The 23313-nt window shown below is 48.1% G+C and overlaps 1 protein-coding gene across 2 annotated transcripts; it reads left to right on the top strand.

Moving 5' to 3' along the window:
• The first annotated feature begins 281 nt into the window (after positions 1–281).
• camta2 (calmodulin binding transcription activator 2) lies at positions 282–22382 on the top strand. Of its 2 annotated transcripts, none has more exons than XM_083910004.1 (25): positions 282–312; positions 1292–1383; positions 1587–1690; positions 1777–1844; positions 2793–2928; positions 3006–3077; positions 3158–3305; positions 4319–4447; positions 4531–4735; positions 4820–5753; positions 5831–6472; positions 6550–6676; positions 7658–7792; positions 10658–10860; positions 11567–11751; positions 14115–14193; positions 14296–14548; positions 14642–14848; positions 14919–15139; positions 16197–16378; positions 16467–16671; positions 17960–18031; positions 18462–18637; positions 20463–20537; positions 21378–22382. In XM_083910004.1, exons 2-25 carry the CDS (start codon positions 1350–1352, stop codon positions 21433–21435), a joined length of 4650 nt encoding a protein of 1549 aa, XP_083766130.1. In that variant the 5' UTR covers positions 282–312; positions 1292–1349; the 3' UTR covers positions 21436–22382. The 2 variants fall into 2 exon arrangements, with proteins under 2 accessions (XP_083766130.1, XP_083766131.1); XM_083910005.1 differs by lacking the exon at positions 282–312 and adding an exon at positions 407–532.
• The last annotated feature ends 931 nt before the right edge of the window (positions 22383–23313 follow it).

The raw sequence follows: 23313 nt of genomic DNA, 5'->3' as shown, positions 1-23313 counted from the left end.
GCAACACGTGTACAGTCAGTAAAAAAAAAAAAAAATCTTTGTCAAAAATACATCGTCAGTTTCTTGTAAACAAGTGGAAATTGAGGATTTTCTGGATGGACTTTGGTGCAGAAGAGTGAGCATTTTACCGAGCAACACAAACTTCAGTTCCCCATTGTTCTTTGATTTGGAATTGAATAATAATACAATAATAATAATAAATCATTATTATTGTTGTCATTATTATGATTTTGTGATTGTAGACCCGCCCCAACCCGTAACTACGCAGTGACGTCAGAGCAGAGAAGATGGCGGCTATGCTGAAGGCGGAAGGTAAAGGGGCTTTAACTGTGTTTTGAACACTTCCTGTCAGCCGCTCTACCCGGGTTAGTGTCCCGTTAACTGAGCCCGGTTTGCACAAGTTAACACGGGATAATGCCCGACGCCGCGCCTTCCGGGGGCTGTTAAACCGCCGCCGATACGGAGCTAGCGTCGGCGGCTAACGCTAGCCGGTTAGCAGGGCTGCTAAAGAAGCAAACGTGTGTGTTTATTGGTAAATAAACGTTGGTGACTGTGTTGCTGATGTGTCGTATGGTGACAGGTGGTGGCACTCGGTGTTGTCTTGTGGAACTACCGGAGTGTCGTTGTCTGTTGGAACGACGTCTGCGCGAGTTAGCGTTAGCATCAGCCGCACGGGGGGACGTTGAGCTCCTCGCAGGCCGGATAGGCGCCTCGGGAGGCGGCTCACGCAGCCATGCGAGCCCGCGGTCTGAGCTGGGCCTCCGGGAGTTGAGTGTAGTCTGTGAGGGAGTGGGTGGGTGGAAAGAGACGGGAGTCATCATCGGTTTGTTTATTTATTTATTTATTTATTTATTTATTTAACGACGATTAGAACGAATTGACATTATCGGCGACGTGTTTATTCACTTTGACCGAAAAAAACTGACATTAGGAGCGGAACTCGCTGATGACGCGACGGGCCGATTAGATTAATAACGGTTATGATTGTGATCAGTGTTGTTTCGATTGACGTCACTTTTGTAGTTACTCCAGTCAAACCGCACACACACACACACACACACACACACACACACACACACACACACACACACACACACACACACACACACACACACACACACACGCTCTGTCCTCCATTTAAAGTGGGTGCAAATTCAGCTGTTGCTAGGCAACAGGGAGCTATTGGAGTCGATGCTGGTGTGAGTGTGTCCTGTTGCATGCACACCTTGTTGTGTCATGCTGATCAGCTTACTGACTGGTTGTATTCCTCTCTGCGTGTGTTGTTGTGTAGCGGGGCAGAGCTGGCCGCCATTCACTGAGTGAGAGTCATCCTGCATGGACCCGTCACCATGAGCCACACGGAGATGGTTTCCACGGAGACAGGTCAGTCCTCGTCCACCTGTGTGTGTGTCTGTGTGTGTCTGTGACGCCGCATCCAAACACCAGCAGCTGTCGGTATGATAACAGTTTCAGAGTTTTTCTTTGCACATGCATGAGCGTGCATGTGCACTGTGTTGTGCATACGTCATCTAATGAGGACGATGTCGTGTGTGTGTGTGTGTGTGTGTGTGTGTGCGTGCCCACAGAGAACAAAGGACAGAGAAAGGTGTTTCTTCCTAACAAGCTGCTCGAGTGTCTCCCTCGCTCTTCCACGCTGCCAAACGAGCGTCTGCGCTGGAACACTAACGAAGTGAGTGGGACGTCGTCGCACAAAACTGTACACAAAGTCTCTGGCTGACACACATTTATGCTTCTTTTTTTTTGTTGTTGTCGCAGGAGATCGCCTCTTACCTGATATCGTTCGACCGACACGACGAGTGGCTCTCCTGCACCTTAAAAACCAGGTAGGTGCTGTTCGCTTAAGCCCAATTAAGGGCCAATTCCTATCTCAACCCTTAATCTTAACTGGCCCTCAAAACCAAGTGTTGAGGGTTATTTTGTCACTTAGAAATGGGACACCCCTTAAATGCAGATACGTCTTCAGACTGTAGGGGGCAGAATAACGCGAAAGCTGCGTCCAGTCTGTCATCTCCAAAAAAGAAGAAGAAGAAGAACGCATTTACGTCACGATTATTTATTACGATCCGTTTGTCAGTCAAGTTATTAGGTTGTCAGTTAGTTATAAGATGATACTCATACAAATACCACAACCACGGACATATTCAGCTGACAGTTACCACACACCACGGCTTATTGAAAAGTAAACCATAGCAAACCATCACTTGTTCCGCACCGGCCGACTATTGACAAAAGATCGTAAAATAAAAATAAATGTTACGCAACAATGATGTAAGTAATCCATTTTATATCTCTATTAACAAAGAAAATACTTCATTTGTAGCGTACTCGTTTCGCTGCTTTCGGCGCCATCTTTGTTGTGTCTAAACACGCAATGCATTCTGGGTAGCCCTTGCTCCCAAGGGTGGTCTCGGAAAATCTCAATATTGAGGGCGATACAGCCCTTAAACTTGGCCCTCAACTTCATTTTTCGTTTCAATGTTATTCTGCTGCAACAACAACAACAGTTTCTCTCTCGGACGCCAATGCTCACTGTAGCCAAAAGCACAACAGCCTTGCGTAGCGACCCCTACTGATCGGGTGGGAAATTGCAGTGCGTATCCGTCACCACGACGGAGAACTTTGAAAGCTCGAGGGATCTCCGTGGTTACGCAATCGGAGAAGTATAACGTGGCCTTTAGACGAAGCGGAGCGGAGGGTCGTCGCCTCTTCCTCTGTCATCTGTTTCTCCTTCTTCTTCTTCTTCTTCTTCTTCTTGTCGTTGTGTGTTTCAGGCCGAAGAACGGCAGCATCATCCTGTACAACAGGAAGAAGGTGAAGTACAGGAAGGACGGCTACTGCTGGAAGACGAGGAAGGATGGGAAGACGACGAGAGAGGACCACATGAAGCTGAAGGTCCAGGGCATGGAGGTGTGGACAGACGAGTGTCGTCGTTTATTGTGTGTGTGTGTGATTGTAGCTTCATATCTGATAACTCTGCGTTTCAGTGCCTGTACGGTTGCTACGTCCATTCCTCCATCGTGCCGACATTCCACAGACGATGCTACTGGCTGCTGCAGGTACACACACACACCTTCACATCTTTCTATACTTACGAGGACTCTTGGTGTAGCTCTTGATGTTTCTGTGTGCGTGACAGAACCCAGACATTGTGCTGGTCCACTACCTGAACGTGCCGTCCCTGGAGGATTCTGGGAAATGCAGTCCGCTGCTGTGCGGCGTGGCCGACCGCCACGACAGCGCGAGGTGGAGCCGAGACGACCTGCTGAGTCAGCTGAAGCCCATGTGTAAGAGCGGCATATTCGTGTGTGTGTGTGTGTGTGTCAGTCAGTGTTGTTTTTGACAACCATCTTAGAGTTTAGTCTTAGTCTTTTGGACTAAAATGCTTATAAGTTTTAGTCACATTTTAGTCACTTCTATATGTGATAGTTTTAGTCCAGTTTTAGTCAAAGAAAACTCAAAAGGGTTTTTGGTCTAGCTTTAGTCAAAAAAAAAAAAAAGATGTATAGTCTTTTAACACATTTATTTAGGTCAATAAGTATTGGAGATTGTTGTTGGCAGTGTCGCACATAAGTTGTGAAAATAGCAGCAGACCTATAAGTTAAACGCACTGCAACACATTGTGAGCTTGCAGATTGGCTATTATAACACTGTCATTGAATGTAAACATAGCTAAACATGCTGCTAAACAAACACACACATAATGAATTTACGTTAGCGTAACAAAAGCTAACTTTAGCCACTACTGCTAACTACCGTGTCCCGTTATTGTCATGTCCTGCTTCCTTTCTGCCGCTAAATAATCCATCCATTTGTTGTTTGCTAACACGTTAGCATAAAGATCGCAAGCTTAAAATGCTAACGAGTCCACTTGCGTGGCAGAAGTGTCCGTCTCTGTCTTTGTCTTTGTTAAGAAGTACAGACGCGGTTCAGTCCATCTTCATTCAACGGTGCACACACACACGCTGCAGAAGCAGCAGCTGGGTACGTGCATATTAAGTAGCCATGTGCTTTCTCCGTGACCGTCAGCTGATTGGCCGAAAAAAACAACAAAAGCTCTGGAATGTGAGATCACCACACCCTAACTAGGAAATTGACACGCACAATAATATAAGAAATGTCATGCGTTTTAAACATCTGACAGACCACCCACTGACATTTTCGTCCATTCTCGACTCGTCAACGAAAACTCACGCAAGTCTCAAAGAGCCATGTTTATCTCATGTTTGTCTCATTATCGTCAACGAAAAGATGACGATATGTGACTGGTGTGTGTGTGTGTGTGTGTGACGTGCTTCAGTTCACAGTATGAAGTGTTCCCTCGGCTCGGGAGATTTCAGCATCGAGGAGCTGGTGCAGCACATTCTGGAGCGACAGCGAACCAAACCGCAGCCGCGCACGCACACCTGTCTCTGTAACACCGCCCAGGGTAACGCCACGACCTCGCCGCGACCTCGCCGCGACCTCTCTGTGACCTCACTGATGCCTGGTTCTCTCTGTGTGTGTGTGCAGTCTCCCCAGGAGTGAACATTCCTCACCGCTGCAACAGCACCAAGCACCGCATTATCTCGCCCAAACTGCCCGCCGCCGCTTCGTCGCCTTCCCCGCTCGCCGCCGAGGCCGGGGAGGCCGGGAGAGCGGGAGGTGGAGGGGAAGCCAAACTGCCCCACCTGCAGGCTCAAAGCAGCCCCGCCTCCTCGCCGTGCCCCACCTCCACGTGAGTCGCACAGCCTGAGGACCACTTCCTGTTTCTGTTTGCGACCGATAAAGATTCACTCTCTCTCGCCCTCTCTTTCCGTAGCTCCGCCTCCTCGCCCCCCCAGCCCCACAGAACGGCCACCATCACCATGAGCAACCACAGCAACGGCTTCTACGGCGACCGCCGCGCCAACCTGACCGCGGTGGCGCTGCCCCAGAACGCCGTCATCGTCGTGGCGACGGCCACCGCCATCGCGGGCGGGCGGGGGTCGGGAGGAAGCACGGGGGAGGAGGCGGGGCAGAGGCGGAGCTTGTCGCTCACCCAGCCCAGCCAGTTGTTGCTTTCCCCGACCGCGGCGGCCACCTCGTGCCCCTCCCCTCCAAACTCTTCCTCACCCGCCCCCACCGCCGCTGTCCAGACGGCGGGTGTGGCCACCCTCTCCCTCACCCTCCTCCCCTCTCCGGTCATCGGTGGCCTCCTCCTCGCCCCCTCCTCTTCCTCCTCCTCCTCGCTGCGCTCTCCCGCTCCTCCTGCTGCCACTTCGCCTCCTCCTCCCCCCTCCCCCTGCTCACCGGCTCCACCCACCTTTGACCCCGACTCCTTCTTGAACTCTCCCAAACAGGGTCAGACGTACGGAGGCCCCCCTCCTCTTCCTCTCCCCCCCTGCTCCTCCTCCTCTTCCCCACTCTCTCCCCCCTCCCTCGCTCTCTCCCTCTCCCCGACGTCCACCCCTCCGTCCTCCGTCTCCCCTCCGTCCTCCCTCTCCTCCTCGTCTGAGGTGGACAGGCGTAACTCCGCCTCCTCCTCCCCGCCGTCGTGCTCCCTCCCCCCTTCCATCGCCCTGTCGCTGTCTCCCACCTCCACGGTGGCCCCGCCCCTCCTCCCCCTGTGCCTGGAGCTGGGAGCTCTGGTGCAGAACGGGGGAGGGGCCGAGGAGGTGGGCGGAGCCGAGGAGGTGAAGGACAGAAGAGGTTGCGATGATGACGACGACGACGAGGAAGGCAGGGCTCCTCCCACCAAGCTGGCGTTGCTACAGGTGAGACGTGAATCCATTAATGTATCGCAGCCGTGATTGGTCAGAGACTGAAAGCACACACTTCCTGTGTCCCACAGCCATGCCACGCCCCCTCTGCGTCGTCGCCACAGCAACAGACGGGGAGAAACGCCGCTTCGCTGGTCCTGATTTGCCAACAGGCGGCTAATCCCCAGGCAGCCCATCACATGCAAGCTGACGGACCGACCTCATTGGTGCTGAGACAGCCCTTCGCTCACCAGTCTGCAGCTGAGGCCCCGCCCCCTGCTCAGATATCCCATCACCAAACGCTGCTTATCGCGAAAGACTCGTCCGCCGCTCACTTGAACACGCCCCCTGTCCAGGTGAAGGAGGAGACTGGGCGGGGCTACAACTCTGAGGGCACCCACATGGACTCGTCCCCGGAGGAGGATGAGGAGGAGGAGGCGGAGCCCTGTGAGCGTGGAGTGGAGGAGCTCGACATCTCCTTCGACAGCCAGTTTCCCGACCTCATCTCTGACCTCATCACCGAGGATGCCAATCCCGTCGCAGCTCACGCCGCCTCCATCGCCGCCGCCGCCGCCCCTCCAAACCCGCCGCTGTTCCCGGCGGGCGTGCGATACGTGGTGCCCCCTCAGCCCTCCCCCTCCTCCTCCTTCCTGCCGTTCCCTCACCCGCTGCCCTCCTCCTCCACCAGGCTCACCTCCATCACCGACTTCTCCCCGGAGTGGTCCTACCCAGAGGCAAGTACTGACAGAAGCTCATCCTGTTCATCCACAAGAGGGCAGCAGAGTCTCAATCTGTGTGTGTGTTCTCTCAGGGCGGTGTGAAGGTGCTGATCACAGGGCCGTGGAGCGAGCTCTCGGGGCGATACTCGTGCATCTTCGACCAGAGCTCCGTCCCCGCGTCGTTGATCCAGCCCGGAGTCCTGCGCTGCTACTGCCCCGGTAATTTTCAAAATAAAAGACTTTTGAGTTTGTTTTTGAGAATCTTAGGCTCTTAAACGCAACTCTGCGGTTTTCAGAGTAAAAGCCTGAGTTTCTGTCGGTCCACACTTGTCCTGCAGTTTTCAAAGTAAAAGCCTGAGTTTCTGTTGGTCCACACTTGGCCTGCAGTTTTCAAAGTAAAAGCCTGAGTTTCTGTCAGTCCGTGCTTGTCCTGCAGTTTTCAAATTAAAAGCCTGAGTTTCTGTTGGTCCACACTTGGCCTGCAGTTTACAAAATAAAAGTCTGAGTTTCTGTCGGTCCACACTTGGCCTGCAGTTTTCAAAGTAAAAGCCTGAGTTTCTGTCGGTCCACACTTGGCCTGCAGTTTTCAAAGTAAATCTCAGTCTCTATTCCTCTATGCAGTTAACGAAATAATTGCAAAGTTATCAAAATAAAAGTCTTAATTTATGTTGATCCACACAAACCCTGCATTTAAAAAAAACCCCAAAAACCTGGTTTCTGTTAATTTACAATAAACCACAACCGTGCAGTTTTCAGAGTAAAAGCCTCAGTTTCTGTTGGTTCACACTTAGCCTGCAATTTTCAAAATAAAAGCCCTGGTTTCTTTTAATCTACATTAAAACACAACTCATCCACACTAACCCTGAATAATAAAAGCCTCAGTCGGTGTGCCTCCATGCAGTTTACGAAATGATCGCAAAGTTATCAAAATAAAAGTCTTAATTTATGTTGATCCACACAAACCATGCATTTTTTTAAAAAAATAAACAAAAAATGCCTTGGTTTCTGTTCATTTACAATAAACCACAACCATGCACCGTTTCCACACTAACCCCTGCTGGTTTCAAAATAAAAGTCTACATTTCTGTTCATCCAGACTTCAAAATAAAGGTCTTAGTTTCTGTTTGTCGGTGCTGAAATACAACTTTTATTTTTATCAATAACCTTTCATGTGTGTGTGTGTCACGTTTTCTCTTCCAGCGCACGAGGCCGGCCTGGTGTGTCTGCAGGTCCTGGAGTCGGTAGGTTCCGTCTCTTCTTCGGTTCTGTTCGAGTACCGGGCGAGAAATGCCAGCTCTCTGCCCAGCTCCCAGCTCGACTGGCTCTCCCTGGACGGTCAGTCACAGCAGGATTTCTTCTTCTTCTCTACACTGACGAAGCTGCGCGGTCCTGTGCTAACAACAGCAGCTGCTGCTAATCGCTAATTCAGCACACGTTTCATTCAATAACAACGGAAAGTAAAATACGGGGTCATGAAACAGCGCCACCGCCAGGTGCACACGGAGATGTGTGTTACGGCAGGAATCCACTTTGTCTATCTCTGTCGTTCCCCTGCTCTCCCTGTGTGTGATTGATGTCACGGAGCTGTTTTCCACTGTCATCACCTGAAACACACACACACACACACACACACACACACACACACACACACACACACACACACAAGCGCTCGCTGCTATTTCTGACTGTGACGAAGCTGTTTGAAACTCTCTCACACACTCAAAGGGAGGGGCTCCACGGTGGTTTATCATCTCGTTTTCTTTTTAACAAAGCGCTTGTTCCTGAATAACGTTCAATATCTGGCAGTTATTTACAATTGTACTGCATGTTCAAATAGTGTAGTTGCACATTTAAAGTAACATTTGTATGACTTTTTGTCTTAGTGTGCAAAAACAGGCCCAAAAAATGGAAACTATGTTCTAGCCTTTTTACAAACTCTCTTCTCAAAGACACGCTTAGACGCAAAGATTAGCGACAAAGACGCTAACTCGCCGACTTCCTGCAACAGTGCGAGAGGTGAAATTACCGTAATAACCACCCGTCGTTGTTTTCGACGTGCAACTCCTCAGCTTTAAGAAACCGTTGGAATTTTACCGTTGGCACAAACTGTTGCGCAGTCACGGTAACGAATAGACTTCCATCGTCGCCGCCTAGTGGCGATTCAACATAATCTTATTTCCTCGTTGGCTTCAGGAGGAAATCGGACGACTACGTTCATTCATATTACTAGAAAATGCCGAATATGAGGTTTATTACGTTCGCTTCTGACACGAGGGCGGGGGGGGGGGGGGGGGGGGTTAAATGCATCCAGTTCGTTAATGCTAGCGGCAATTAGCTGAATCTTTATATTCACGTTTAAGTCACGTATAAACACTCTGTGGACCCCGGACCCCGAGTGACATAACGTCATCATCTCTGGTGTCTGTGTTTGAGTTTCTACAGCGGCGTTTGTCCGCGGTAGCTCCGCCCCTGTTAGGTGATTGCGCTGAATTTCAGCTGTTGTTGAAAACGCAGAAGTGTTTTTGTTCTGAAGCCGATCTGGATCTCCTCGTCAGTTCCTCCTCCTCCTCCTCCTCAGAGAGAGAGGAGACCTGTCTGTCATTATACCACAGAGTAGGGAGGGAGGGGGGGGCGTGTTAGGCTAAGTTCCAGGAATGTCACACAGACAGTTGAGACGCTCTATCACCCCCTAACCCACTCTGGATTTCCCACCATGCCTTGCTTTGATAGGACAGACTGCAACAGACGACTGAGCCAATGCTCCACTGTCTCTCGCTCTCTCTCTCTCGTGTGTGTGTGTGTGTGTGTACTCGGCTCGCCGTCGCACTTTAAGCTTGTGCGCTAACTTTTCCCATGACATCACATCACATTACCCAACATGCTCCTCACCTGTGTTTGTCCACTCTGACACTGGGTGAGTGAGAGAGAGAGAGAGAGAGAGAGAGAGAGAGAGAGAGAGAGAGAGAGAGAGAGAGAGGGTGATATCTGGACGCAGAGAGAAGATGGACGAGCAACAGCAGCAGGATGGTGTTGGTAGGGTGTGTGTGTGTGTGTGCGTGTGTGTGTGTGAGATTGTCATGGTTACGTAGCTGCTCGGTTATCGTGGTAAATGCATTTATTTTCAGCACAGACACCGACTGTTTGACTCGTCAAGTGTTTGACTCCAGGAGTGTGTTTTTACTCTTGTTTGATCCATTTGATGGAGTCATTTGGTGTTTGACTCATCAGTTAACTCCTTGATAAGTTGAATTCTTTTTGACTCTTATATGTTGACTCGTTGATCTATTGACTCATTTAGTATTTGACTTCGATTCTTTGCCTCAATGATCGTTGGACTCATTGAGTATTGGACTCAATCATAGGTTGGCTTGTCGAGTATTTGACTCTGATTCTTGGACTAATTGAGTATTTGACTCATTAAGTATTTGACTCTGATTCTTGGACTCTTTGAGTATTTGACTCTGATTCTTGGACTAATTGAGTATTTGACTCTGATTCTTTGACTTGTTGAGTATTTGACTCTGGTTCTTGGACTTTTTGAGTATTTGACTCTGATTCTTTGACTTTTTGAGTATTTGACTCTGATTCTTTGACTTGTTGAGTATTTGACTCTGATTCTTGGACTCGTCGAGTATTTGACTCTGATTCTTTGACTTGTTGAGTATTTGACTCTGATTCTTGGACTCATCGAGTATTTGACTCCGATTCTTGGACTTTTTGAGTATTTGACTCATTAAGTATTTGACTCTGATTCTTGGACTCGTCGAGTATTTGACTCATTAAGTATTTGACGAGTCAAGTATTTGACTGATTCTTTGACTCGTTGGTTGTTGACTACTTATATACAATTTTATTTGTTGATTAACTGGTTTTGCTTTACTTCATTCATTTTATTGTACTCGACTGATTGATTGAATCACAGTTGTTAGTAGTTGTTAGTAATTAGTTTTTTTAATGATTATTTGTCATTACAGTTGACCAATCAGTTAGACTCGTCGTTTTTTCAACCCGTTACTTGTTTGACCCCCCATCGTTGGCTCGTTTGAGTTGTTTATTATTTGAGTTGGCCGATTCGTTGTGTTTGACTCCATTATTCTTCTTTCTGAGAAGAAGTACATTCCGACTGTTCTTCTTCTTTCTTCTTCTTCTTCTTTCTTCTTCTTCGTCTGAGATCTCACTCTCCGGTTTCTCTTTGTGCAGATAATCAGTTCAGGATGTCCATCCTGGAGCGGCTGGAGCAGATGGAGCGCAGGATGGCCGAGATGGCTGCCCGTGACAACAACAACCAGCACCTACAACAACAACAACAACAACAACAACAACACCATCATCATTATCATCAACAGCACGGCAACCAAGTAGCAACGCTTCCTCCACCACCTCTACCTGAGGACCACGAACAGGTGAGGAATGAACTTTGTGTATATTAACCTCATCAGTTACCATTTTCTAATGAAGTGGTTATGAACAAAGTAACCTGAATGGAGCTAAAGCTAAAGCTGCAGTGTGTGTGTGAGGTGAACCCCTCTCCCTCTCTCTCTCTCTCTCTCTGATGTCATGGAGAGTTTGGCAGATCGAGCCCTCGAGTTAAAATAGAACCAATGTGACACACACTCTGACACAACTAAAACACACAGACTTAAACAATTACAGCACTTTTCCACTGCCGTTCATTCATTAATTTATTCATTAGTTCACACGCACTTCTGTTCAAATCAGTTTGATTTCATTTATTTGTATCGCGGTAAATCACGACGTACGCTACAAGACAAAAACCTTCACGATATGATAGAGCGAGAGCAGAGAAACTCAACAATTCACACAAGGAGCAAACACTGGGCATCAGTGGAGAGGAGGGAACTCTGTTTAACTTTTTAACAGAAGAAGAAACCAGACTCAAAGATGTGCGGCCATGTGCCTCGACCGGTTGGGGTGAAAGGAAAATCTGCGTTTTGCTCCGTGAAACCTCAAAAATAATGACGTCTTCAAACGTCTTGAACCAAAATCATTCAGTTGTAAACCAGAAAATATTCACGTCAAGGAAGCAGCTGCTGTGTCGCTCATCATATTATCTTCTGTGTGTGTGTGTGTGTGTTTTAACTCTCTCAGTGGTTTGAGAGGAGGATCGTGGGAGTGTGTGAGCGAATGATCAGGGTGGGACGATGGGGAGGAGGAGGAGGAGGAAGAGGAGGAGAGAGGCTTCATCACCCTGTCCGTCACCGCGGGATGACTCTGCTCCATCTGGCTGCTGCACAGGGATACACACACCTGATACAGACACTCATCTACTGGAGGTACACACACACACACACACACACACACCTGATACAGACACTCATCTACTGGAGGTACACACACACACACACACACACACACACACACACACACACACACACACACACACACACACACACACCTGATACAGACACTCATCTACTGGAGGTACACACACACACACACACACACACACCTGATACAGACACTCATCTACTGGAGGTACACACACACACACACACACACACACACACACACACACACACACACACACACACACACACACACACACACACACACCTGATACAGACACTCATCTACTGGAGGTACACACACACACACACACACACACACACACACACACACACACACACACACACACCTGATACAGACACTCATCTACTGGAGGCACACACACACACACACACACACACACACACACACACACACACACACACACCTGATACAGACACTCATCTACTGGAGGTACACACACACACACACACACACCTGATACAGACACTCATCTACTGGAGGTACACACACACACACACACACACACACACACACACACACACCTGATACAGACACTTATCTACTGGAGGCAAACACACACACACACACACACACACACCTGATACAGACACTTATCTACTGGAGGTAAACACACACACACACACACACACACACACACACACCTGATACAGACACTTATCTACTGGAGGTAAACACACACACACACACACACACCTGATACAGACGCTCATCTACTGGAGGTAAACACACACACACACACACCTGATACAGACACTTATCTACTGGAGGTACACGCACACGCACACACACACACACCTGATACAGACACTCATCTACTGGAGGTAAACACACACACACACACACACACACACACACACCTGATACAGACACTTATCTACTGGAGGTAAACACACACACACACACACACACACACACCTGATACAGACACTTATCTACTGGAGGTAAACACACACACACACACACACACACACACACACACACACACACACACACACCTGATACAGACACTTATCTACTGGAGGTAAACAAACACACACACACACACACACCTGATACAGACGCTCATCTACTGGAGGTAAATACGCACACGCACACACACACACACACACACACCTGATACAGACGCTCATCTACTGGAGGTAAATACGCACACACACACACACACACACACACACACCTGATACAGACACTCATCTACTGGAGGTAAACACACACACACACACGCACACACACACACACACACACACACACACACACACACACACACACACACACACACACACACACACCTGATACAGACACTCATCTACTGGAGGTAAACACACACACACACACGCACACACACACACACACACACACAACCACACACACACACACACTTAACCGTCACCTCAACCAGAACCACAGCTCATAAATGAGTTTCTGCCTCTTCAGAACCAGGTTTTGGGTCGTGTTTATGTCCTTAAGAGGGGACAAAGACTCTGTGCTGCTATTTTAGGCCGCGTGTTGTCCACCGATCGGAATGGTTTCGGTTCAGAGCGGTTTTATTTGCGTTCCAATTACAAATAGTACCAAAAATAACCGGCTCCATTTGTGGCGCCCCTTCCCTCGTGGTGCGGTTCGGTGACCGGCTCCTCCCGTGACAGCCGACGCCCACTGTCTATTCTCGCGCGCGACACCGGAGTCCAGGCACCATTTACCGGTTAGCTCCGTTAGCTGCATTAGCGCCGTTAGCGCTAGCCTACAGTGGAACTGGAGCGGTGTGTTTATTAAAGGAAAAGAGCAGCGCTGCAAATAACGTTAGCGTACCTGTGCGCTGCGTATGTGTGCCTCTGTTTTTAAAGTTTAGCGTTACTTTAGAGACTCATTTTAACAATCGGGAGTCACGTAAACATGACGTCGCGCGTGTCTTCGTCATGGAAACGCGCCATGCGTTAGCGCGTGCTAAAGTTGGCGCCGTTAACCGCCGTTAGTCTCATTGTTTACAGATATTTTAATCAATTTAAATGATTAATCAGCAACTATTTGGAATAATCGATTAGATAAAACAAGCTGACAGATATTCCAGCTTCTTAAATGTGAATATTTAATGGCTTATTTGCTCCCTTACAAGTGAACAAAGACACTAGAGAACATCATTTCCAGGTTTGAGGGAAAAACAATCAACATTTTCTGGACCAAACGAATGTTCGGATAAATCGAGAAAATAATCGTCAGCTTAATCGATTCTGAAAATAATCGTTAGCCGCAACTAACTGTCACCAGACACAAAGCCACACAAGTGTACACACACATGCACACACACTGAACCTTTGTGTTGTTGCAGGAGCGTGAACAGCGACTCTCTGGACCTGGAGCAGGAAGTTGATCCTCTCAATGTTGACCACTTCTCCTGCACGCCGCTGGTAAAACCCCACACCACCACCACCACCGCCGTCGCTATGGTTGCCAACAGTTTCATACACGCCTGTGTGTTCACTGTTTATACTTGTGTGTGTGTGTTGCAGATGTGGGCCTGTGCGCTGGGCCACCAGAGGGCAGCAGAGCTCCTTTACAGCTGGAACAGCCTGGCTCTGGGGATCCCCGATTCGCTCGGACGCCTGCCGCTCGCCGTCGCTCGCTCCCGAGGACACACGCGCCTCGCCACGGCGCTGGAGGAGCTGCACACGAGCGCGCGCTCCGCCCCCGCGGACACGCGCACGCCGGCGACGCCGCAGCCGCAGCCGCCGCCGTCTCCTCTGTCCACGAGCCCCGACACAGGTAAGGGCCGCACCGGCAGCCGATCAGATCGCGGGACAGGATTCGAGCTCTCCGATTTGGCTGTGACCGTCTTCCTGCTCCGCCCTGTTTCAGGTCTGAGCTCGTCCAGCAGCCTCCCCTCGCCCAGCGACCCCTCCTCCCCCTCCCCAAGCTCTGCTTACTCCAGTGGACCCACCCCCATGGACACCTCCCCTTCCTCCCCCTCTTCCCCCTCCTCCCCCTCCACCTCCCCTCCCTCTGCCTCCTCCCTCCCTGCTCTGTCCATGTGGGGGGAGGAGCCAAATGACGGCTTCAGCACAGGTAACGTAATTGACCTCAAATATCGTTTATGTTGTTAATGAGTCGTCGGTAAAACTGATCGTTGTTGCAGGTCTGAACCCGGGAGGCTCCAGAGACTCCCCCCTGTACCTCATGGAGTACGAGAGCGCCTCCCTTGGCCACGCCCACCTTTACACACATCAGATGGTGGGGGGGCGGCGGGCGCACGCGGCCACGCCGGCGGCTACGCTGGAGGAGCAGCTGCTGAGCTACAGCGAGAACGACGAGAACGAAGGCGAGGAAGAGGAGTACTTGGAGGAGGAGGTGCTACAGGTACGAGCACGCACTCAGGACGGGATGGAGCGCCCTCTAGGGTTGGGTTTAGTCTCCAAGTCAGATTAGATCTCAGATTAAAGGTTAGTCCAGAGGATTGTCCTTAGTTTTACTTCCAAATGTTAGTTCCAGTTTTAGTAGTCCCCAGTTTTAGTAGTCCCCAGTTTTAGTAGTCCCCAGTTTTAGTCCCAGCTTTAGTCCCAGCTTTAGTCCTAGCGTTAGTCCCCAGTTTTAGTCTTTAAGATTAGTCCCCAATTTTAATCTTTAAGATTAGTCCCCAATTTTAGTCTTTAAGATTAGTCCCCAACTTAAGTCTTTAAGATTAGTTCCCAGTTTTAGTCCCAGCTTTCGTTCCAGCTTTAGTCCCAGCGTTAGTCCCCAGCTTTAGTCTTTAAGATTACTTCCCAGCTTTAGTCCAAGTTTTAGTCTTTAAGATTAGTCCCAGCTTTAGTCCCCAGTTTCAGTCTTTAAGATTAGTCCCCAGCTTTAGCCCAAGTTTTAGTCTTTAAGATTAGTCCCAGCTTTAGTCCCCAGTTTTAGTCTTTAAGATTAGTCCCAATTTTAGTCCCCAGTTTTAGTCTTTAAGATTCGTCCCCAGCTTTAGCCCCAGTTTTAGTCCCAGCTTTAATCTTTAAAATTAGTCCCAGCTTTAGTTCTCATATCTAGTCTCAGCTTTAGTCCCCAGCTTTATCCCAGTTTTAGTCCCAGCTTTAATCTTTAAAACTGGGGACTAAAGCTGGGACTAATCTTAGTCTTTAAGATTCGTCTCCAGCTTTAGTCCCCAGTTTGAGTCTTTAAGATTCGTCCCAATTTTAGTCCCCAGTTTTAGTCTTTAAGATTAGTCCCAATTTTAGTCCCCAGCTTTAGTCTCTAAGATTACTCCCCAGTTTTAGTCCCAGCTTTAGTCTTTAAGATTAGTCTCAGCTTTAGTTCTCATATCTAGTTTCAGCTTTAGTCCCCAGCTTTATCCCAGTTTTAGTCCCAGCTTTAATCTTTAGTCTTTAAGATTAATATTATTTGAATTACCGATGCTATGGTTACGCTCCCTTGGCGACAGGTTGACATGGCGACGCTGGCTGAGCAAATCATTGAGGCGACGCCTGAGCGAATCAAGCAGGAGGACTTTCCCAAGGGGGCGGAGTCACCGCTCAGAGAGCGCCGCGACAACCCTGCCATACAGGACACCTGGCTGGCCACTTACCTGGACACTGTTGACGCTCACACTCACTCCCCACCGAGGTAAACTCCGCCTTAAAAGACATCCCACATCAAAACGTGCTGCCACGTGTTGTTATTTATGTCTGTGTGTGTGTGTGTGTGTGTGCAGGCGGTTGTGCCCCCCCTCGCCTCTCAGTGCACTGGCCCTTCAGAGGCTCCGCCCCCCCTCCTCGGCAGCCTGGGCGGAGTTCCTGAATGCGTCGACCAATGGGAAGATGGAGAGAGACTTCGCCCTGCTGACGCTGACGGACGGCGAGCAGAGAGAGCTGTACGAGGCCGCCAGAGTCATCCAGAACGCCTTCAGGAGATACAAGGTCCAGAACCTAGTCCCTGACTGTAGTTTAGACCCAGAACCTAGTCCCAGATAAGTGTAAAATCTGGTTCCTGACTGTAGTTTGGTCCAGAACCTAGTCTGTGACTGTACGAAAATCTAAAGCATAGTCCAGAATCTAGTCCCTGCCTGTTTAGATCCAGGGCCAAGTCACAGTCTACATTTAAGTCCAGAATCTAGTCCCTGCCTGTTTAGACCCAGGGCCAAGTCACAGTCTACACTTAAGTCCAGAATCTAGTCCCTGCCTGTTTAGACCCAGGGCCAAGTCACGGTCTATACTTTAGTCCAGAATCTAGTCCTTGAACGTACTTTAGTCCAGAGTCTAGTCCCTGACTGTAGTTTAGTCCTACGGTCTAATTCCTGATTGTAGTTTAGTCCTAGGGTCTAGTTCCTAATTGTAGTTTAGTCCTAGGGTCTAGTTCCTGATTGTAGTTTAGTCCTAGGGTCTAGTCCCTGATTGTAGTTTAGTCCTAGGGTCTAGTCCCTGACCATACGTTAGTCCTAGGGTCTAGTCCCTGACCGTACTTTAATCTAGAGTCTAATCCCTGAATGTAGTTTAGTTCCTGGGCCGAGTCCCTGGTTGTAGTTTAGTCCTAGGGTCTAGTCCATGACCATACATTAGTCCTAGGGTCTAGTTCCTGACTGTACATTAGTCCTAGGGTCTAGTCCCTGACCGTACATTAGTCCTAGGGTCTAGTCCCTGACCGTACTTTAATCCAGAGTCTAATCTATGACTGTAGTTTAGTTCCTGGGCCGAGTCCCTGGCTGTAGTTTAGTCCTAGGGTCTAGTCCATGACCATACATTAGTCCTAGGGTCTAGTCCCTGACTGTATTTTAGTCCCTGGGCCGAGTCCCTGGCTGTAGTTTAGTCCTAGGGTCTAGTCCATGACCATACATTAGTTCTAGGGTCTAGCTCCTGACCGCACATTAGTCTGGTCCCTGACTGTAGTTTAGTCCTAGGGTCTAGTTCCTGACTGTACATTAGTCCTAGGGTCTAGTCCCTGACCGTACTTTAGTCCAGAGTCTAGTCCCTGACATTGGTTTAGTCCAAGATCCTTCTTACATTCAAGTTTCCAGATACAAACTAGTCCTGGAGTGTAGTTAGGACACGATCAGTGTTAGTCCTGTTCTATCCTTTGGCCCTACCTTTAGACGGCTTTGTTGCGGTACCTGTAAAACCTTGTGTGTGTGTGTGTGATTGAAGCAGCTGTGAGGGCGAGCTGCTGCCCCCTGTTGGTTGGGTTTGGTCAACGCTGCCCTCTTGTTTTCAGGGTCGGAGGTTAAAAGAGCAGCAGGACATGGCTGCAGCCGTCATTCAGAGGTGCTACAGGAAGTACAAACAGGTGTGTGTGTGTGTGTGTGTGTGTGTGTGTGTGTGTGTGTGTGTGTGTGTGTGTGTGTGTGTGCGTGCATGTGCGCGTGTTTCACTAACGCTGAACTAACCTGCTGTGTCTCTTAACCACCCTCTCTCTCTCTCTGGCTAGCTAACATGGATAGCTCTGAAGGTAAAATGGCTGACAGTAGATGTTTGTGTTTGTAGACGTTGTCTTTATTGACCTGTGTTGTTATTATTGTGTGTGTGTGTGTGTGTGTGTGTGTGGACAAGCTCAACATAGGCTTCATATTTGAACTATACCTTTAAGTGTCCACGGTGTGACTTCAATATAGATGATAGATCAGTCCTCAGAGCTCGCTGCCTCCTCCTCCTCCTCTCGGCTCCTCCCTCTGTCGTGTGAACCTCCGACCTTTGACCCTCTCCGTTTGTCTCCTCAGTACGCGCTCTACAAGAAGATGACGCAGGCGGCCATCTTGATCCAGTCCAAGTTCCGCTCGTACTACGAGCAGAAGCGCTTCCAGCAGAGCCGGCGGGCGGCCGTCCTCATCCAGCAGTACTACCGCAGCTACAAGCAGGCGCCACGTGGGGGCGCCAGCCACAGCGCCAAGATCAAGTAAGAGTTTACGAGATGAGCCACGACCGCGTGACCTTGATCCATCAGTTCTAAACGTTATTCAGGAGATTTTAGTGATGATTACGTTTCCTCTGAGTTTTCTGATCTGCTACATTGCTCCTTTAACGTCACCTAACTAGTAGCTGCTATGTTCATTTACCTTCAACTAACTAGTAACTTAGCAACTACATTCTTTTAATGTCGACCATGTTCATTTACCATCGACTAACTAGTAACTTAGCCACTAAATGCTTCCTTTGACGTCACCTAACTAGTAACTGTTGTTAATTTACCTTCAACTAACTAGTAACTTAGCAACTACATTCTTTTAATGTCGACTATGTTACCCTCGACTAACTAGTAACTTAGCCACTGAATGCTTCCTTTAACGTCAACTAACTAGTGTCTGCTTTGTTCACTTTCACCTTCAACTAACTAGTAACTTTGCCGCCATGTCCTTCATGTGATGTCGACTAGCTAGTAAATTAGCCTCGACATTCTTCTCATACTAACTAGTATCTACTATGTTCATTTAGCATCGACTAACTAGTAGCTGCTATGTTTATTTACCTTCGACTAACTAGTCATTTAGTAAATTTTCTAGTACTACTACTAGTAACGTAGCTGCTACATCCTGTTTAACAACAACAAACTAGTAGCTGCTATGTTCATTACCTTTGACTAACTAGTAAATAAATCTTAATATGGTGTTTACTAACTAGTCACTGAGCCACTACACTCTTCCTTTAATGCCGACTAACTAGTATCTGCTATACCTTCAACTTAACTAGTAACTTAGCCGCTACATTCTGTTTAACATCAACTAAGTAGTATCCACTATGCTAATTTACCTTCAACTAACCAGTAACTTACCCACTACATTCTTCCTTTAACGTCGACCATGTTAATTTACCATTGACTAACTAGTAACTTAGCCGCTACATTCTGGTTAACGCCAACTGACTAGTAGCTGCTGTTGTTCATTTACCTTTCACCATTAGTCAATTATTCTTCATGTGGTGTTAACTAGCTAGTAATTTAGCCACTACACTCTTCCTCTAATGTCGATTAACTAGTATCTGCTATACCTTCAACTAACTAGTAAATTACCCGCTATGTCCTTCATGGGATGTCGACTAGCTAGTAAATTAGCCTTGACATTCTTCCTTTTAACATAGACTAAATAGTATCTACTATTTTAATTTAGCATCGACTAACTAGAAGCTGCTATGTTCATTTGCCTTTGACTAACTAGTAACTTAGCCGCTACATTCTGTGTTTAACATTGACTAACTCGTATCTGTTATGTTCACTTACCTTCAACTAACTAGTAACTTTGCCGCCATGTCCCTCATGGGATGTCGACTAACTAGTCATTTAGCATCGACTAACGAGTAGCTGCTGCTATGTTCATTTACTGTTGACTTGCTAGTAAATGAGCGGCTACATTCTTCATGTGGTGTTAACTAATTGGTAACTTTGCTAGTACGTTCTTTCCTTTAACGCCGACAGACTAGCAGCTGCTTTGTTCATTCGCCTTTGACTAACTAGTGGATTAGCAGCAAGATTTTATCATTTTCACACTGAAGAATCACTAACTTCGACTAACTAGTAACTTAGCCGCTACAGTCTTTCCTTTATCGCCAACAAACTAGTAGCTGCTATGTAGCCTTTGACTAACTAGTAAATTAGCGGCAAGATTTTATCATTTTCCTGTTGAAGAATCACTAACTTACATCGGCTACTGTCGTCGCTGACCGTCGACTAACTCGTAGTAACTAGTCACCGGTTGACCAGCAGCTGATGTTGATCATGTGTCGATCAGGGGCTCGTTCTTGACGAAGAAACAGGACCAGGCAGCGAGGAAGATCATGAGGTTTCTGAGACGCTGCAGACACAGGTGACACACACACACACACACACACACACACACACACACACACACACACACACACACACACACACACACACAGGATCATTTTGTACGTCATGTGATGCGAGGGGAGCGCGGGCCGCAAGTAACCTGCGTTTATTGTCACCACCAACCGAAGCATTGTTGCGGAAACGTCTGCGAAGAAGAAACCGTCGCCTCGCGTGGTTTCACAGCAACGTGGCGAGTTTCACCGCTAACATCGCAAACTCCGTACGGAGCTCTTCACGCTGAAGTATCGCTATTTAACGGTGAAACTCGCCACGTTGTGTCCGGCTCTGTGTGGCATTGTGAAACGATACGATACATACGATAACACGCGCATATGTGACACGTGTCGCGTTGTGTCCGGCTCCGTATGGCGTTGTGAAAAACGTCTTTGCGTCACATCCACAGCATCACACGCACACACAGGATCATTTTTGTTACGTCGTGTGACGCGAGGGTGAGCGCCGGCCGCAAGTCGCCGTGTCTTTAACGGAATTGCATGCGTTTATTTTCACTACCAACCAAAGCGTTGTTGCGGAAACGCCTGCGGAGAAGAAACCACAACAACGTGGCGAGTTTCACCGCTAACGTCGCTAACTCCGTACGGAGCTCGACGCGCGAAAGTATCGCAATTTAACGGTGAAACTCGCCACGTTGTGTCCGACACTCGAAACGATACGATATGATATACGATAGCACGCGTGAGTATCTCGTCTGTGCGTTGACTTTTTACGTGAACTTTGTCACGTTTGCGTCACACACGCACACACACACACACACACACACACACACACACACTCACTGTGACTGTGGTGTTTTCAGGATCAAGGAGCTGAAGCAGACGAGGGAGCTGGAGAGGAGAGGACTGACGACGCTATGAGGACGCCGTCGTCGCTACGAGGACGCCGTTCGTCGTTACGAGGACGTCGCCGTCATTGTGGCGTTGTCGCGCTCTGACGTCACATCATTTCTGTCCAGTTCTTAAAGTGTTTGAGCTTCACCTGTGGACGGTCACATGACAGGAAGTGGCAGGCGGAATGCGACGTGCCGGAGCGTCAGTCACAGATGTTTACGTTGCGTTCGCGGGTCGTCTGTAATTTAAAAGAAAAAAAAAAAAAAAAAGATTTAAACGCAGTCATATATACAGACATATATTTACATATAAACATATATATATACACATACATATATATATATATATTCTGAAGTTGACTTTATAGAAGCTCTGGATGTTTGTATTTATTACAGCATGACCTGTTCATGGTGTGTGTGTGTGTGTGTGTGTGTGCGCTGCGCGCTTTGTCCAGTCTTAAGGAGCCCCGCGACCTCTGACCTCTCAAGTTTGTTCCGTTTTGTATCAAAATAAACAAATTGACGGCGCCATTTTGTTTAGTTTGTTCCGCGTCGTGGAGGGAGGCGGGCCGTGAGGTCAGAGGTCAGACTCGGGGTTCCCTCCCAACCGTGTTTTAGTCATTTCAGGAAGGACGACGACGACGACGACGGCGTCCAGGACTGAGCATGAGCTTTTCTTCTTCTTCTTCTTCCTCTTCTGTTTTTCCGAAACGTGGACATTTTAAATTTGTTCTGTTGCAGTGAAGCTTCGCATGATGATTAAATCTGCCGTTTGCCATTGGTCCCGCTCCACTTCCTGTTTCCTGCCGCCACCGCGACGCCACCTCAGAAACGAAGATTAGAAACACAGCTATTATTATTATTATTATTATGTTGTTTTTTTTTGGTTGATTTTTATGTTGTGAACACATGAAAGTTCCATATAAATGAACGTTTATTTATTATTTATTGGTGTTGTTTTTACTCTGTAAACAATAAATAATGAAAACGCTGTGATTTCACAACAACGTGGACACTGGCTCCCCCTACTGGCACAGATCAGCTTTTTTTTATTTTTTATTCGAGATTCCTCAGGAAAGGAACCTGGATCAGGATCCTCTTGATTAATGGTTCCCTTCAAGAAATGGACGCAAAGAATGCGAACTCCTGCTTTGAAGCCTCCAAAAACCAAACCATATGCTAAGTAGAAGCTAATTTTCCCATCGCCGACTTCTTAGTTTCATCGCAACAAGTAGTCGCCCCCTGGTGGCTATTCAGTAGGTAGAAGGCGTGTGACTCCACTTGCCGGATCGTTGGCCTCACTAAAGCGGTTAAACACGTTAGCTCCTCCCGTGAGTTCGCAACGTAGGATACAAGTAGCGGGATTTTGGCGTAAATTAGCGAAGTGAACCCGAGTTTTGAGGTTTTCCCCCGACCACAATGCGCCTGTGCGGGACCAACGGATTCTTGACGACCATTCCTACGATTTCCGACAACAGGAATGCGTAAAAAAATGCTCCGAAACATCTAGCATTGTCGTAGCTAAAACGCGATCAACACCTGAGACCGGTGCCCTGATGTCTCCATGTTCCCGTTGAAATGGGTCTGAGAGGACGCCAAAAACGCGACGTAAACAAACGCCCGATTTGCGCCATCTAACGTTTCTCCTGCGACTTCGACTACAACGCAGGGCATTGTGGGTAGACATAACCGCGCAAACCTTTGATATATTCAACGTCATTTGAGAGAGAAACCACAACGCTGTGCTTCATGTGGGAAAAGCCGATGTGACGCTAAGCTAACTAAAACCTGTGGTAATGTGTTTCCAAACAATAACAATAATACAGGAAAAGGGGCGGGGCTTAGTCGAGACAATAACGTTTAATGTGAGACAATGACTGAAAACAAGAGTTCGTTGATGAAGGTT

Source organism: Microchirus variegatus, assembly GCF_963457635.1.
Source record: "Microchirus variegatus genome assembly, chromosome: 2".
NCBI classification, from domain to species: domain Eukaryota; kingdom Metazoa; phylum Chordata; class Actinopteri; order Pleuronectiformes; family Soleidae; genus Microchirus; species Microchirus variegatus.
The sequence above is the reverse complement of the archived record's forward strand: the minus strand, read 5'-3'. Positions and strand labels throughout refer to the sequence as shown.